Source organism: Schistocerca nitens, chromosome 1, assembly GCF_023898315.1.
Source record: "Schistocerca nitens isolate TAMUIC-IGC-003100 chromosome 1, iqSchNite1.1, whole genome shotgun sequence".
NCBI lineage: Eukaryota > Metazoa > Arthropoda > Insecta > Orthoptera > Acrididae > Schistocerca > Schistocerca nitens.
The window spans coordinates 805,585,431-805,600,838 of record NC_064614.1 but is presented as its reverse complement, the minus strand read 5'-3'; the positions used below and the strand labels follow the sequence as shown (position 1 = coordinate 805,600,838).

At 39.0% G+C, this 15,408-nt stretch overlaps 1 protein-coding gene across 1 annotated transcript in view; it reads right to left on the bottom strand.

The window, feature by feature from the left end:
• Nucleotides 1-15,408, bottom strand: part of LOC126204440 (dynein axonemal intermediate chain 3-like) — a gene marked incomplete at its 3' end in the record, with an annotated part of 162,842 nt that overhangs the window by 146,695 nt on the left and 739 nt on the right. Inside the window, exon 2 of the mRNA XM_049938862.1 lies at nt 10,196-11,421. Coding sequence (XP_049794819.1) covers nt 10,196-11,421 — 1,226 coding nt within the window. The remainder of the gene's footprint in view (nt 1-10,195; nt 11,422-15,408) is intronic.

The window sequence follows — 15,408 nt, the reverse complement described above, 5'->3', positions numbered from 1 at the left end:
TGAGGAAGTTCTCACCGAACTGACAGGGCACGTTTCTTCAAAGATAACCTGATATTGTACTTTTCAGACCATTCAAGTGTCTTAGCTTGCATAAGAGAGCCAGTTCGCCGATTCAAGAATCAGTGGAATTTGAACACTTCCTTGTTAGTAAATCATGATTTAGAAGACCTGATTAAAGAAACATGGGCAATATGCCTGCCTGCTCGTAGTAGATATACCACTGCTATCGACTGGTGGGTTAAAATGGAGAAGCCAAAGTTGAGGAAGGTTCTTGCTCAATACAATGCCCAGAGCGCAAGAGAAATGAAATGCACTATAGAATATTACTATTCCGTTTTGAGAGATCTATATGATCAAGTCTCAGCAGGTTCCTCACTTCGGATAGCAGACATCAAAAAAGTCAAAGCCAAGTTACTTAATATCAAGAGAAGTCAAATGGAAGGACTGAAAATAAAATCGAAGGCCAAGTCGGTGTCAGAAGATGAAACTACTTCCCTGTATCATTTAGTGAAGCATACGAAAAACGGGAGAAGGACTTTTATAGATGAAATTCGAACAAAACACGGTACGATTCTCAGAACCCAGCAGGGTATCAAACGAGATTTATCGCTATTATTGCGAGCTATATTCTGTACATCAAAGTAGTGACGCTTCCTTGGAAGAATTCCTTGATATCCTGGCCCCACAGCTGACAGAAGATGACAACGAAAATTTTCTCGAGGTTGTCAGTGAAGAGCACGTGTATGACCGGTTGGTCTGCCAGCAGAGTTTTACATCCAAGACTGGCGAATAGTGGGTGCGAAAATCACTGACATTGTAAATGAGGTTATTCAGTGTAAAATGCTTAGTTTAAGGAGAGTAAAATTGTTCTGGTGACAAAAAATAGTGGCAACAAAGATTTAAATAATTTTCGTCCAATGTCACTGCTGAATTTTGATTATATATTAATGGCTAGAATAGTAAACAACAGAATTTCATGCCTTACAGATAAAATTATTAGTCAACATCAGAAATGCGCGCAAGGCAGAACCATTTTTCAAAATCTAGCAGAATTCAGGGATATCACTGCAATAACTTCTGTAACAAACATAAAGTGTGCTTTATTTTTTTTTTAGATTTTTATAAAGCGGTCGATGTAGTAAATCATGAATATTTTCATTATCAGGAAATAAAACAGTTATAAGAGCCTATGCTGACGATATAGGGGTCATTATAAGGAATAATGACGAGGTAATCACACTAGTAACAGTGACTGATTCGTACTGTAGAGCATCTGAGCCCATGCAAACGAAAAAAAAGTAAGATGCTAAATCTCAGAGGTTTTGATAATATCAGTGTCGAGTTGACAAAATTAGTCCGACAACATAAAACACTTGGGATCACCCTAACAGCATGCCCCGTGAATAACGGCTTTAAATTGGAAAGTTGCAGCAGATAAAGTGCAAGGAGCCATTATAGTAACTCGATATATGAACCAAGTTCAAAGAACAAAGTATATCAACTCATGCATGCTTGCTAAAGCTTATTATACTGCCCAGCTGTTTCCAATACCGAGAATGATAGCAAGGAGAATAATGTCCAAAATCACCAACTTTTTGTAGAGATGTGAAGTGTTCAGAGTACCTGTTCAAGTAGCCACTTAAGATCCTAAAAATGGTGGACTAGGATTAATTGACATAACGGATAAAGCCTCTGCACTTTTTATCAAAGGCAAGTTAATTTAATAAGAGACTCGCGAGAAAGCATAACCAGCCAACTTTTCTAGATCATTAAACCTCGAAGCCTGCTTCCCCCGAGTGACGTGCAGAATATCATCAGCAGTTTAAAGCATGTGAGGATTTGAGTATAGTTATGTAAGTGTCGAAATCAGGCAGCCACGACACTTAACATCAAGAGCCATAATGCGGGAACGAAAGAAAAGCGAAGGAAGGAACAAAATAGAACGACAGTTTCCCAACATTGAGTGGACTGAGATTTGGAAAAACATTAGTTCTAATGTGCTCGCGTCTAATGTAAAAACATTATGGTACAATACATTTAACAACATAGTTAGCACCAATGAAAGACTGTACGCAATTGGACTCTGTGAAACAAATGTATGTCAACAATGCCATCTAGTTGACACAATAATTCATAGATATACTTAAGTGGTCACATGAATAGTTGGAAGTGGATCCGGGAGCAAATGGCTCTGATTACAAGGACATCCCTAAGTATATATCGCTGTCATTGATACACAGGCCTGAAGCACGGTATTTCCCAGAGACAAAAAATAACGCTGTGTACTGGTTCCTGGGTAACTATGTTAATTACGTCCTTAATAAATTAGGATCCGACAGCACCACAGAGTTCAAGATACACATGCTGTGTGAATTCCACAAAATTAGAAGGTATTCGAATTACAAGAAAAAGTTCGGTAATACGTTAAAAATTATATTTGAAAGAATGGGCATTGGTTAATAATAAAAAGAAGACTGTGTTGACAGTGATGTATTGTAGTTACCTTAAGGATATTATTTAAAATTTTACTGTATACTCTTGGTGTGTGCTTTTCTACTTCAGAGAGTAGTTTTTGAAATTTTATAAGCTTATGTACAGAACTTATGTGACAAATGGTTCAAATGGCTCTGAGCACTATGGGACTCAACTGCTGTGGTCATCAGTCCCCTAGAACTTAGAACTACTTAAACCTAACTAACCTAAGGACATCACACACATCCATGCCCGAGGCAGGATTCGAACCTGCGACCGTAGCAGTCGCACGGTTCCGGACTGCGCGCCTAGAACCGCGAGACCACCGCGGCCGGCACTTATGTGACAGTCAGATTGTGTGTCTAATAGTGTCAAAACACAAAACATTAATGCTGCATTATTGGTTTAGATTAGAAACCTGGAAATTGACAGTTTTTTATGGAAATGTCGTTATCGATTGGTTAAAACCATATGATTCTATCTGATATAATGTAATATTCAATGGCTGGCACATTGCCCTGTTCATTTTTGCACTGTGATGTATAAGTCAGTTTTGCAGTGAAAGACTTATTATATAGGTATGATCACTTCAGATACTTAACATTCAGTTAATGTCCAGAAAGTGTAGTTGGAAGGCTAGTCAGCTTTATAATATCTCCTTTCCGCCATTCTCAAGTATTTCAGAAATTGTCTAATATGATTATTAAATTGTTTTATGTGCGATGGGCATAAATCTTCCATATTCTGTATTTGGTGACTTCCATACATTTGTGTGAAATGCTCATAGCTAGTCTGACTAGGCTGAGAAGGGTAAAGATTAGTTTCTACCCTTAACCTCTCTCACACAGAGACGATTTCCTTGTGTACATTAATATATTAAAAATTATCCCACCAGCTTGCTTCTGTGAAGATCGGAGCACATGTAATTCAAAGTGCAAATTTTATTTCTTCGTGTTGAAGTTTGATATCTTTAAAAAAACTTTTCTTGATGTTTAAGTTAATTATTTCTGGTAATTTAGCCAGTTACACAATCTTCTGTTGTATTTTTTTAACATCAGCATAATTGCAATGATCAAACTGTTTTCGTTTAAATCATTTCATGTATAACATGTGTACATGGTTGGTATGTATTTGGAATGTGTAACATTGTTATTTTAATAAATGTTTTTATAAAAAAAAGTGCTCAGCGCGACAGAATGACAATCCTAATGGCCCGAGTTCAGATCCCGGCTGAGTCTGAGATTTTCTCCACTCAGGGACTGGGTGTTGTGTTGTCCTAATCATTATCATTTCATCCCCATCGACGCGCAAGTCGCCGAAGTGGCGTCAAATCGAAAGACTTGCACCCGGCGAACGGTCTACCCGACGGGAGGCCCTAGTTACATATTTTTATTTAGTAGACCCCTACAACCGTTGTAATCGCCAACAGCATTTCCGACGCAGTGGTTTGTAACGTGTATTCTTTGCCCATCACGACATTATACTGACACTCACTCGATGGTCAATTTGGAGATATCAAATCATGGAAGTTCTGTTCTTGCATTTTGTGCAGTGCAACTGAAAAGAGAAGTCAACAGGGGCGGTCCTCTTAGCGTTCGTCGCACACTTCTCCCCATGACAGTCATTGTTACAATACTCTCAAGAAAACTGTAAACAACTGTCTACACTACACAATCGCGGAATTAACTTCCACCCTGTGAGACCATTCGAACTCGACAATATACCGGTTTCAGTCATCACTATTAACAATGTTATACGACGTTCCGTTGTCAACGCAGAAAACAGTATCCGTATTTGCCTCCTCGAGAGTCGCGTGTTCGACATATATCGCTCGGAGGTAAATCGCGACTTCAATGCGCAATGTTTCTTGAAAATTACCGGAAATTAAAAATCAGTTTTGAGATGTTTTTTAGTAACGTCGTGTTACGTGAATGGTACACTGTGATACGTTTCTGAACAGGTCTTTCACCGAATGAAAGGTACAGGGTGCTATTTAAAAAAGACGTATTGCTTTTCATAATGAACAATTTATTTCGCTTCTGGACAAAAAATTGTGACGGTTAAGAGAAATAGGACACATTGTATAAAAGGCAAAACATTTATTGATTACATTCTCTGTAATATGGACACTTAATTCTGTAGGACAACAAAAGAATATGGAAACGAAAAATTTCGAAAGCAAAAATAAATAAGAGATGGGGGTGGGCAAGTGTGGAGGAGGGGGCGGTGAAAAATTTCTGGCCTAGGGCGCTGGCATCAGTAAATCTGTTCCTTAGCTTTGCCAATATCTACGTGCACTTGCGTACAAACAAAGATCCATGATGTCATATTTCGAGTAACGAGGATAGTTTACAAGAGTTATAAAGAAAGCAATGACAGGCCGTTACGTTCTTCAAGATGGCGGTCACAAGATAGGACATTACGGTCGAAAACAAGTATAAAAAACCCGCAAGTATTTCAACAAACTAATAAAATGATATCAACGGGACAAGCGCGTGAATAGGGGGTTTTGTGCTGGGACAAACTAAAAAAAAGTCTAATAAAGCTAAGATCATTCCAAAGCAACCAAAAGACCGAAAAGTCATGCATACTAATTTCTCTAAAATAAACGGAACAAAAATATACAGTACACAATGGAGGTAAAAAAAGAAGGTGGGTGACACCACAAACACACGCTATACGTTGTTTTGAAGCCAGAGTGGGCGGGGACTGCCGCTATTTTAAGTAGTCCTAAACGTTAGCAGACTACTGTTTACAGTTGCTTCTTGTTATTTCTGCCGCGCGCGCGCAACAACTGTTCTGAATATTAAAAATTATAGAGCGTACATAAATAACATAGTGTCAGGAAGGCAGTTTCGAACGTTTTTCTGTTCTCGAATGCGTATTTGCCCTAGTAATACGACACAGAGTGGCGTCGCAAGGCAATGTCGCCAAGGTGAGCTACGAGGGTATGAATGGAGTGGACCTAATATTTTGGGCTAGTTAAGATGGTGGACATTGGCTTCAAGTTTGTGACGTAAAGCCATCTCCCCCTATTTTTATCTCCGTGCAGTACGGTACACAAAAAATTGTAACCAAATGATTCTCTTGACCTATATAGGCCAAACGAAGATCGGTACTATTGAACAACGGGATACAACCCCTCAGCTTTGAGCAATGCCGTCAGAATTTGCCATAGAGTAAATATCTCTGGAGTGAGCATTGCGCCGGCCGCGGTGGTCTCGCGGTTCTAGGCGCGCACTCCCGAACCGTGCGACTGCTACGGTCGCAGGTTCGAATCCTGCCTCGGGCATGGATGTGTGTGATGTCCTTAGGTTAGTTAGGTTTAAGTAGTTCTAAGTTCTAGGGGACTGATGACCACAGCAGTTGAGTCCCATAGTGCTCAGAGCCATTTGAACCATTTTGAGCATTGCGTTCTGCGCATGTTGTCAACATTAAACCAGGATTGTCACGTGATCTCGGGACTTCGCTGTGCCTGTGTGCTTTCTGCAGCGTTTGAAGTTTATAATACCAAGAGTTTTTGTTGTGTTTCACCGTTTGTTGATAGTGTAATAGCGATGGTGAATTACGTTGTTGCTACGGATGGAAAGAAAAATATGTGAAAGGAGGGATAGTAACTTTTCATGGGTACATTCCATATAGCTCTAATTATAGTTTTCATTTTAGTAAGAGACACTGTATACGTTTAAAAATTTCGAGACGCATTATAATTAAGACTTGATTCTGTACACCTATTTTTCTACGATTTTATGACTATATAATAGATATTACGGCTCGTAGAAAAGCTTACAAACAATCGCTTCCTCTCGAAAATTTGCTAGTGGAACAGGAAAGGGAAAGGTTAGTTGTTTCAGTAAATACTATCCTCCATGCATTTATCAGTGACTTGTCAATTATGTATATAGATTACTCCGTCTACTATTTATTTAATGAACTGGGAGCAAGTACTTCAAATGCGTTAAATAAATACCTCAAAGTGCCACCAGTAAGAAAAATTGTGCTTTAGGTCGCAAAAACGAGAAAATAAATACGCAGAAATACAAGAAAAAAGGACGAATTAGCAGGGATATAATCGCTAACGTGTGGTAAATTCGGTGTTTTTCGGACACTTGCAAAAGTACTAACGTACTGTCAAGTCGTTTTACAGGACTATCACTGCAAAAATGTACTTCAGGCTCTGTAATACTATAAAGTACGGTATCATACCAAAACCTACCAAAAATCGAGTGCATCTGAACTATGACACCTATCGCAAAGAAGCTGAACGTAATATCACTTGCCCTTAAAAGTTACGTAGCTGGTTTATTACCGGTATCAAATGGATACTGTTAAAATGTCTTCGCAACATATATAAATAATCCACGACACGTACGAAAAGAATCCGTCTGTACTAGGGATGTAGTGACATTCTAAATATACAGGGCGCTATACAAACAAACACACGGCGTCCCGAGATCACGTGACCAGGCCGGCAATGTATGTTGACAACACAAAATCTGTTCTGCGCATGTGAATGCTCACTCCAGAGATATTTACTCTATGGAATTTGCCAGAGATGATTTATTACACAGATTTAACAGTAAAGACGAGTGTTTATTAACAAAGGAATACAGACGAGAGAAAACAGATGGTAGACATATGTCAAGTACATTATTATTTCGAACGTAACGTTAAGGATATCACTTGTTTGAGTCCTAGTGCTTTTGTAAAAAATAAAGAAAACAGGGATAGAAGTACCGTTAGCATGGAATACCTCAGTTGACATATATATAAGTTATATCTCGAACATCAGTCGATCTGTACAAGTTAGCTGCAGAACGGGATACAAATTAAACGTACGTCGATATCTCCGTTCTCGTTAGCATTAGTATCCTAGTATCCTATTCTTCAGTTGACGTATATAGGTAAATGACAGTAGTGTTACATATGTCGCTTTTTTCGTCTAGATAGTACAACAATATTCCGTACTTCAGTTGACCTGCAAACGTCGACTGAAGTACAGGATACGAATCTTACGTATGTTCGGTTTTTTCGCCTTTAGTAGCGCTAGTATAGATTCCAAAAAATCGTAGTGATACTAATACTACGAAAGGAAAAAAGAACAACAATTGCAAAATTTGTATTCCGTACTGCAGCTGACGAATCCATACTTAACGCAGAACAATATAATACGACAAAAAATACATCAAAATAGACAAATTCAGTAAAACATAAAAATAAAAGACTAAACTTACCATAAGCAAACTCCACAGAAAACCAAAGCTCGCCTTTAAAGACGTCAAGGAAAATCACATACCCACATACATAAGAAACGCAACATCGTAAAAAAACATATACACACTTACATACAAATGTATAAACCCAGAGTCCACATCAACGAAATGAGGTAAAATAATTAAAGAAATATCCACAGAAGAAAATTACCTAACAAAACAAATGAAGAATGATAGATCAACCCCAGAAAATCCAAATCAATATTTTTACCATCGCGACCAAACTCATCCTTTACCTTAATTATCAGTTAACCCCCCACCCCATTCCAACCTGAAATTAACTAACAAATTTTGGAGGACGCATTTTCCCAACACGTTTAAGGAAACACTAAAACGGGCAATATGTATCGGGTACTCTACGCCTCCATGAATATTCATCTTAATGGCTCTGTAGTCTCGAAATGCGTCGTTTCTCTCTCCCTGCAACAGATTTTATGGCTGACCAATAACCTTCTATACTATTGGTACAATCCCCAGTTGATGAAGATCTGAATTCAGTATTATAATTGACGACAGGATTGTGAAAACCCCTATTCCCCAAATCCGTATATGAAACTTCGGAAAAACTGCAGAACCCTCTGCAACATGATCTTCAATTAATTTCATCAACATTTTCCTCGTTCGATTAGGATCCGAAATTACATCCCACTATATCTATAATCCCGCCGCAGTTTCCTCCTTGTTGTACCTAGTTTTGCCAAAATGAGACTCGTCGATTTCGGCTATACCATCTGCCCCCCCCCCCCCGCCCCCTCCAAAGGCCCCCTATATTTTGTATATTCCCCACAAACTTCCCTACGAAATGAAGACCAATCTAAAACGGTACGCTCACTCACATGACATTCATGCACACACAACAACACAGGATACCTCAAACACCAACAGTATGCAATTTTTATTATATCCTTCAAAGCCAGCTCCGATTTCTCAAACCATGTTCCTCGTCTAATTGAGCACCATAGTCGATCCTTGCTACACACTTCCATATGAATAAGTCGTGAGTACGACGAGCAGACAAATTTATCATGAGTACATGTTCGCCGCACTCACGACATCGAATGTAATCAGCAAGAAGACCACACATTTGCAAATATCTAATGGTTGCCATCATGTCTACGCACAAAGCCTGCTTTAAGTCTTCCATATTCATGGGAATAGATAAATTCATTCCTACAAATGAAAATCAAAAGTTAAAAATTCTTATACATGAAAAACTATTCTCCCAAATTATCTCACACTCACTAAGAATGAAATTAAATACCGAATGAATTGGAAACATCCAATTATTTAAATCAACTCAAACGAAAAAACATCTTACGCAATGTCTAGTGCTATCTTTTAAGAATACACTCATTTATTTCAGCTTACAATGATGGCCCTTATCCGCAGCAGACAACCGATTTATTATTTACGGCTCTAAAGTAAAGACATCAATATCTATTAGTAACATATGACCTCATTGATGAAAGCCGACGGGTTGTATCCAGGTCTTCAGTTGACCCGCGATACCTAACACACACACCCCAAAACGACGTCATAATCTAAAAATGATTAACACACACAAATTCCTCCAGAATAAAACAAAATCCAATAAAAAAACACAACTGGATTCGAATTTTCGCTTGATCTAAGTAACTCACACGAAAATAGCGATGCCAGACACACAAGCACAAAACAAACACATAATCGAAAAATAATACAAAAATTCCTCCGAAATAAATCGAAATAAATATATGCAAAAAAAATGAAATTTCACTGCAAACGAAAACCAGGTCAAAAGCGAAAGGATACAAATACCAAAGGCTCGATCCTATCAGCTATACCATTAGTACAAGCAACATCACAAAATCGAACATTCACCAAAAGAGTGAGCCACCAGTCACAATAACACGACCCCTCGATTTCATATACGCAGTGTCTCAACGACGTCACATTCACAAAAAACAGACAAATGTTTGTAAAACTCAAAACTAAAACTAACATTACTATTTCTCTCTAAAACTTGCCACATAATAAAAATAGAAAAATAATTGTAAGAAACACCATGTTAATTATAATAGGTAATCATTTCACTCGTAACAATTTCACTTGTGCTCTTATGTTCCTGCCTAACCTTACCTTCAGAAATAGTGACAAATACAGCAAGAAACAGCCAAATATTTCCGAAAAAAAAGCGTAATCGCTACTAGTTTCTAAATCGATAATTTAATGTCTGCTCTCAGGTTCCACCCAAACTACAGATTAGTTTACAAACATCATTAGTAACTAAGACAAACACAGATAACATTTAATAACAGGCCGCTTAGATCCTTCTCAACGTAAACTCATGACGTCACATAGGACGTCATGGGTCAAAGCAGAAGGATGGAATCGAACCTTGCGCTTGACCCAAAGATATGGACTTTGTGCTACATAAATTACAGAGTAATGCAGAAATCAGATCAACGTACTTGTCTGTGAAGCTCCAGAGCAAAACAAGGTTGTTGCCATAGAACCTATTCTTGACCTCCCTGTACATCTGCTCCAGACCCTTAGACGCAGACCTCTCGTAGAAAGTGAAGCGTGTGTGCTCCGCGTAGGAGACAGCGACTGTGCCAGTAAGTGTCGGGTGCCACGCCACTGACGTCACCACCCTCTCCTTGCAGTGCTGGACATCGATGAAGTTCTCGTACTCCTCGAAAACGACTTTCTCGCGAACCTCGTAGTCTTGAGCCCCAACGCCAATCCTGCCGTAGTCATCACAGTACAAGTCTAGGACGGCGTTGTAAGTGAGTTGACTCTCTACATTTTCCATCACCGAACTCAAGTAGCCTTCAAGCTTTTCTACGACTTCTTCTTGTAACGTCCCCGCTCCTACGTCCACTGTGTACTCATACTGTGACCAGGTGTGTCTCGGAATGGCAGTGTACGTCTGTGCCTCTCGGTTAGTCACAGGAGGACTCGCCTGACAGAAGTTATCGTACCTTTTCCTCGCGATACGGTTTGACTTCAAATGTTCTTTGGGGAAGAACCTAAAACTGAAGTCGTCTTCCCCGTCGCCACCTTCGTCTTCAAAATCGGCGGGTGCCTGTGATTTGTCTACGTCCCGTTCTGTCAACATTTTTGTCTTCAGTTTTGGTCTCGTGTCCCGTATAGCAGCCTCTTCTAAGAATGTTTCCGTTCCGAGTGACTTCCATTCCTTGATACTCTTCAAGACGGCGTTCCCCAAGCGCTCCTCTACAGCTATTCTCTTTTGCTCCAACACTTCAAGAATCTCTTCTCGAGCCTCTTTCGTCAAGCACAGTAGAAATTGGTTTTCTGCTTCTTCTAACACATCCCACCCGATGAACATCCTATCTCCGGGGTAAGTGGTAATTGCAATTCTGCTGTCGTAGAACGGTGACTCCGCCTTAAGGGTTCCAATGTTTTCTTGGATTGCAGCTTTTCGCACTTCCACCCAAGGCGAGTCCAGAGTGCATTGTTCTCCTATAACGCATTCGAGAACGGTTTGAATTTCCAACGGCAGGCAAAGGCGCACGATACCTTCAATAGCCATGGGTGGGCCTTCCTCTTCGTCCTCTTCCATTTCCATTTCCGTCTCGGATTTAAGGGATACATGCTTCTTCTTTTCAGCGGATTCACCTTTCCCATCTTCAGTTACGTCTTTCTTACCTTTCCCCTTTTTTGGCATTTCCCACTGAAACTGTATGAGCTAAAGAAAACTGCTCTTGATAATTGCTCTTCTCTTATGTCTTTCTTTATTCTTTGCGTTATTCTTTAAGTATCTCTTGGAACTTACAACTAGATGTACACGTACTGTACTAATTCGTTTTTGCTCAAAAAATTCCGTGGCTGCCGTATGCTTTTGTGAAATTTTATTCTTCCTTCACTGGTGTGACAGTTAACAATTCGCTGCCAAAACCTTTCCTTTATCTAGCACCTAGAAACAATATGAAGCTGTTTTGTAGAAAGATATACCACTTTCCAACTAACGTCTTTCATACTGCAAGGAGTCCATCATCATCTCTCGAATACTTCAGTTTAAACGAGCCCGTACATTCGAACACACGTGAAACAGACCAGTCAAGCGGCAACACTCGCCATAGGTCAACCGTTTTCTTTTTCTTTTCAACACAAGACTGTTAATGTTGCCGTGCTAACAGTAAACAGGTAGTTTGCATATAAAATCTCTGGAGGCAACTTTGGTTCAGAGAAACACATATTTTCAATAATTGCTAGCAAAAATAAAAAGATTAGCGACCAACAATGTATAGTGTTGTGTAACAGTTGATTTCTTCACTCCTTAATCATAGCAATTCCATCCGTATAAATGTTCCACATCCTGGAGGACCTCCTCACTACGGATCAATTGGAATGAAAGTAAATCTAATCTAATCTAATCTATACGTCGCAGATTATTGATGATCCTTCGTTAGAATAGGTTAGGAAATATATCATTTCCTTTTTTTCGAACGGGGTATGTTTATATGGTTGTAACAATTATTTTTTACCACTTCAATAGAGATCCGGAAAATGAACATTAAATTTGTATTAATAACATATTCAAATACGGTTATGCTTTTCCCTCATGTTCCATCTCCTTACTATGGGTTTATGGAAAGAACAAGGTATCTAATCTGATGTACACTTAGAACTAATATTAACTCAGTTTGCTCATCGCTGATTGACAGCTGCTTACATTGACGGAGACATTGTATGCGTCGGTCGGCTTAGAATGTGACCTGCCATGGTTGACCGTTTAGACAATTACTACTTGCTTCTGTCATCATCAAGTATGGTAAAGTATGGCACCACGAGTCCCAGTGGTGATGGTGTTGTGACGATGATGAGGATGGTGGGTGTGGTCTTGGTCGGTACTCGTGATACCACTTGTGTGGGGCTTGAAGGCAAATGTTGATCTGATAAGTTACTAACGAAACTTTAGAATTCGTACACGGTTTCAGTTTGTTCGCTACGAAGTTAAAATAAATATTAATTTAGGGAAATGAAAAAGATATGCTCGTTTATCGTTATACAGGGTAGGCCAGAGCGTGGCCAAGTTCACACGCGCAGCGTGTATCGGCCGCGGGAGGGCAAGGACCTGGCCTGTCATTTGGCGTTGCTCGGTCCTTCCCGGATGTTTCCGGAACAGCATGACATTCATTTTGCATTTCGAAGCGTCATTTTTCGATCGGCACAACTCTCTTGAGTTCTGTACAATAGTGCCGTCAGCGCAGTTTACTCTTCGCTGTTTGCTCGGTGGTATGAAGGACGTTCACAGGTCCAGTGGTTGTTTGCACAAAAAGAGGCAGTCTGTCGATTTGAATCCTTTAACATGAATGGAAATGACAGAAGAGAGGATGGGAATTGTCAGTTTGCGTAAGCGACGAATACTCCATATTGGCCGTGAATGGCATTACAATACCATGCAGAAAGAATTTAAATGTTTAGTTGACAATTACAGACCAAAAAATTACAACGATCGGCAGATGGGATTCGTTGTTCTGTAAATCAAGAAACACTTTGTGCTAAATTTGCAGGCATGGAGCACGTGAAGAAATTGGAGGTATATTTCTGAAACCGCATGCATTGTTCCATTATCAATTGCAACTGTTTTCAATGGAACTGAACGAGGAGCATGAAGACTTTATATGCTCGTATTGCTGCAAAGTACTTTAGATAAGTGAAGAGGCAAGTCTGGGACGATTTTTCGATTCAAAACCAGCTATTTTTGAATTTATGAAGGATAAAAGAGTGCAGGAATGAAAATTAGAACATCCGAAATAATTACAGACTGCGCATTTTAAGTGTACTTGACTGCATACTGTCCACAGTAGGACATTGCAAGATAACTTCTTTCTTATTTGATGTGGATATGTTTATAAAGAAAATCGCTTTGCAGAAGGGACACATTCTGACAAACACAGTCATGTTCCCCAAGTTCGCTGTCGTTAAAGAAAACGAGATGTTGGAAGAATACATTGTGGTCTTGACAGAATTACAAAGATAGTTTCCTAAACGTTTTGAGGACACTGCCAATCAAACTTACATCTCTTTTCCAGCTGTTTTCGAGGCCCTTTGCCGTTTCAGTTGAAAGCAACCCCTGTAAATGGGTCAGGTGTGCACTACTCATTAGAGACTGCTACTTAGATAGCTGACTATGCCTGAGGTACACACAAGGGTTTTTAAATTAGGCGACTCTCCATCCAATCCAGATAACGATAGCTGTAGGAAACCTGGAAGTATCAACGCAAGATCAGAAGAGATGCCTCCCACAAGTGAGAGTATTAAAATCCTGAGCCAACTGAGGAATGGAATACAACCCGTCGGCCATAGACCACAGATAACACAGACTGCGCATGACGTCATTTTACTGGAACCAACATCTAAGTCATGTGACTCTTGGAACAAACATCTAAGTCATGTGACTCGGGGCACGAAGCTGAGATTGTCATTACGTTACAGATCAAATGTTGTGCTTTTTTACTAGAAGCAGAACTATTGACGTTCACATATGCTCAGATAAGCCTTGTTTTATATCCTGATGATTAGGTAAACTGACGAAAATCTCGGTTGTGAAAGTGAACTACTTTAAAACACTCGCAGAGATATTTCCATAAGCTGAAAGTTGGAATGCATGTTAATCCTTAATTGTAAAACTCGGTGAAAAACTAACGTTTTGAAATGAGAGAACGTTAATATCTTACACACTACAGTAATTCTCTACTATATTTTCTAATAAATTATGTCCACTATTTTGCTTTCTGTACTGTATTAAGCAGAAGTCATAAAATATAACACTTATTATGGGAGAAACGGACATTATAGATATAAACTGATTTCATTTCTTATAAAACCGTAATGAAATATTTCATACGTATTGTTGAGGAACTGTCAGAAAATTAATGCTGTCTGTCAAACATATAGTTCGTCTTATAATCCTGTGAAAGTGGTGAATTAAGACTGACGGTGCAATGAAAACAGGCAATCACCAAATAATTGTAATTCTGTGTTTCGTGAGAAGAATTGTCAATACTTTTCGAATGGTCAAATGTAATAACGATAACCATGCCATTAATATTAGGAATTTCGGAAAAACTAAGTTAACTGTAGTATTACACAGAGAATAGTAGCAATACAAGCCATTTTATTGTTAAAATGTGTGCTTGACTTCCGGTATAAATGACGAAAACTGTGAGCCCCACTTTGTAATGACAGAGATTCAGTTTGCTGCAACGAGTTTAGCTTGCGACTTAGATGTTGGTTTCTAAAGTCAACACGGCAAGAGAATGGTGCGTGCGCGGTCTGCATTATCTATGGACTTTAACGTCGGCTTTGACCAATGATGTCATGGTTTACTCATAGATATTAATGTCTTTATTTTTGAGCCATAGATAATAACCGTTATCTTCTGTGGCTAGGTGTCATCATTATAAATTGAAATAAATGAATGTGTTTTTAAAACACAGGGCTAGATATTTTGTACGATTTTTGCCACCTGTATTAATTTAAATAATTTCTTTGTTCCAGTTCATTCTTAGCGAGTTTGAGATATTTTAGAAGAATTGTTTTTCATTATGGACAATTTTTACTTTTTGATTTTCTTTTTTAGGTATGGATTTATCTATTGCTATGAATATAGCAGACGGGAAACTGGGTTCGTCAACTGCAGTACAGAGCACAG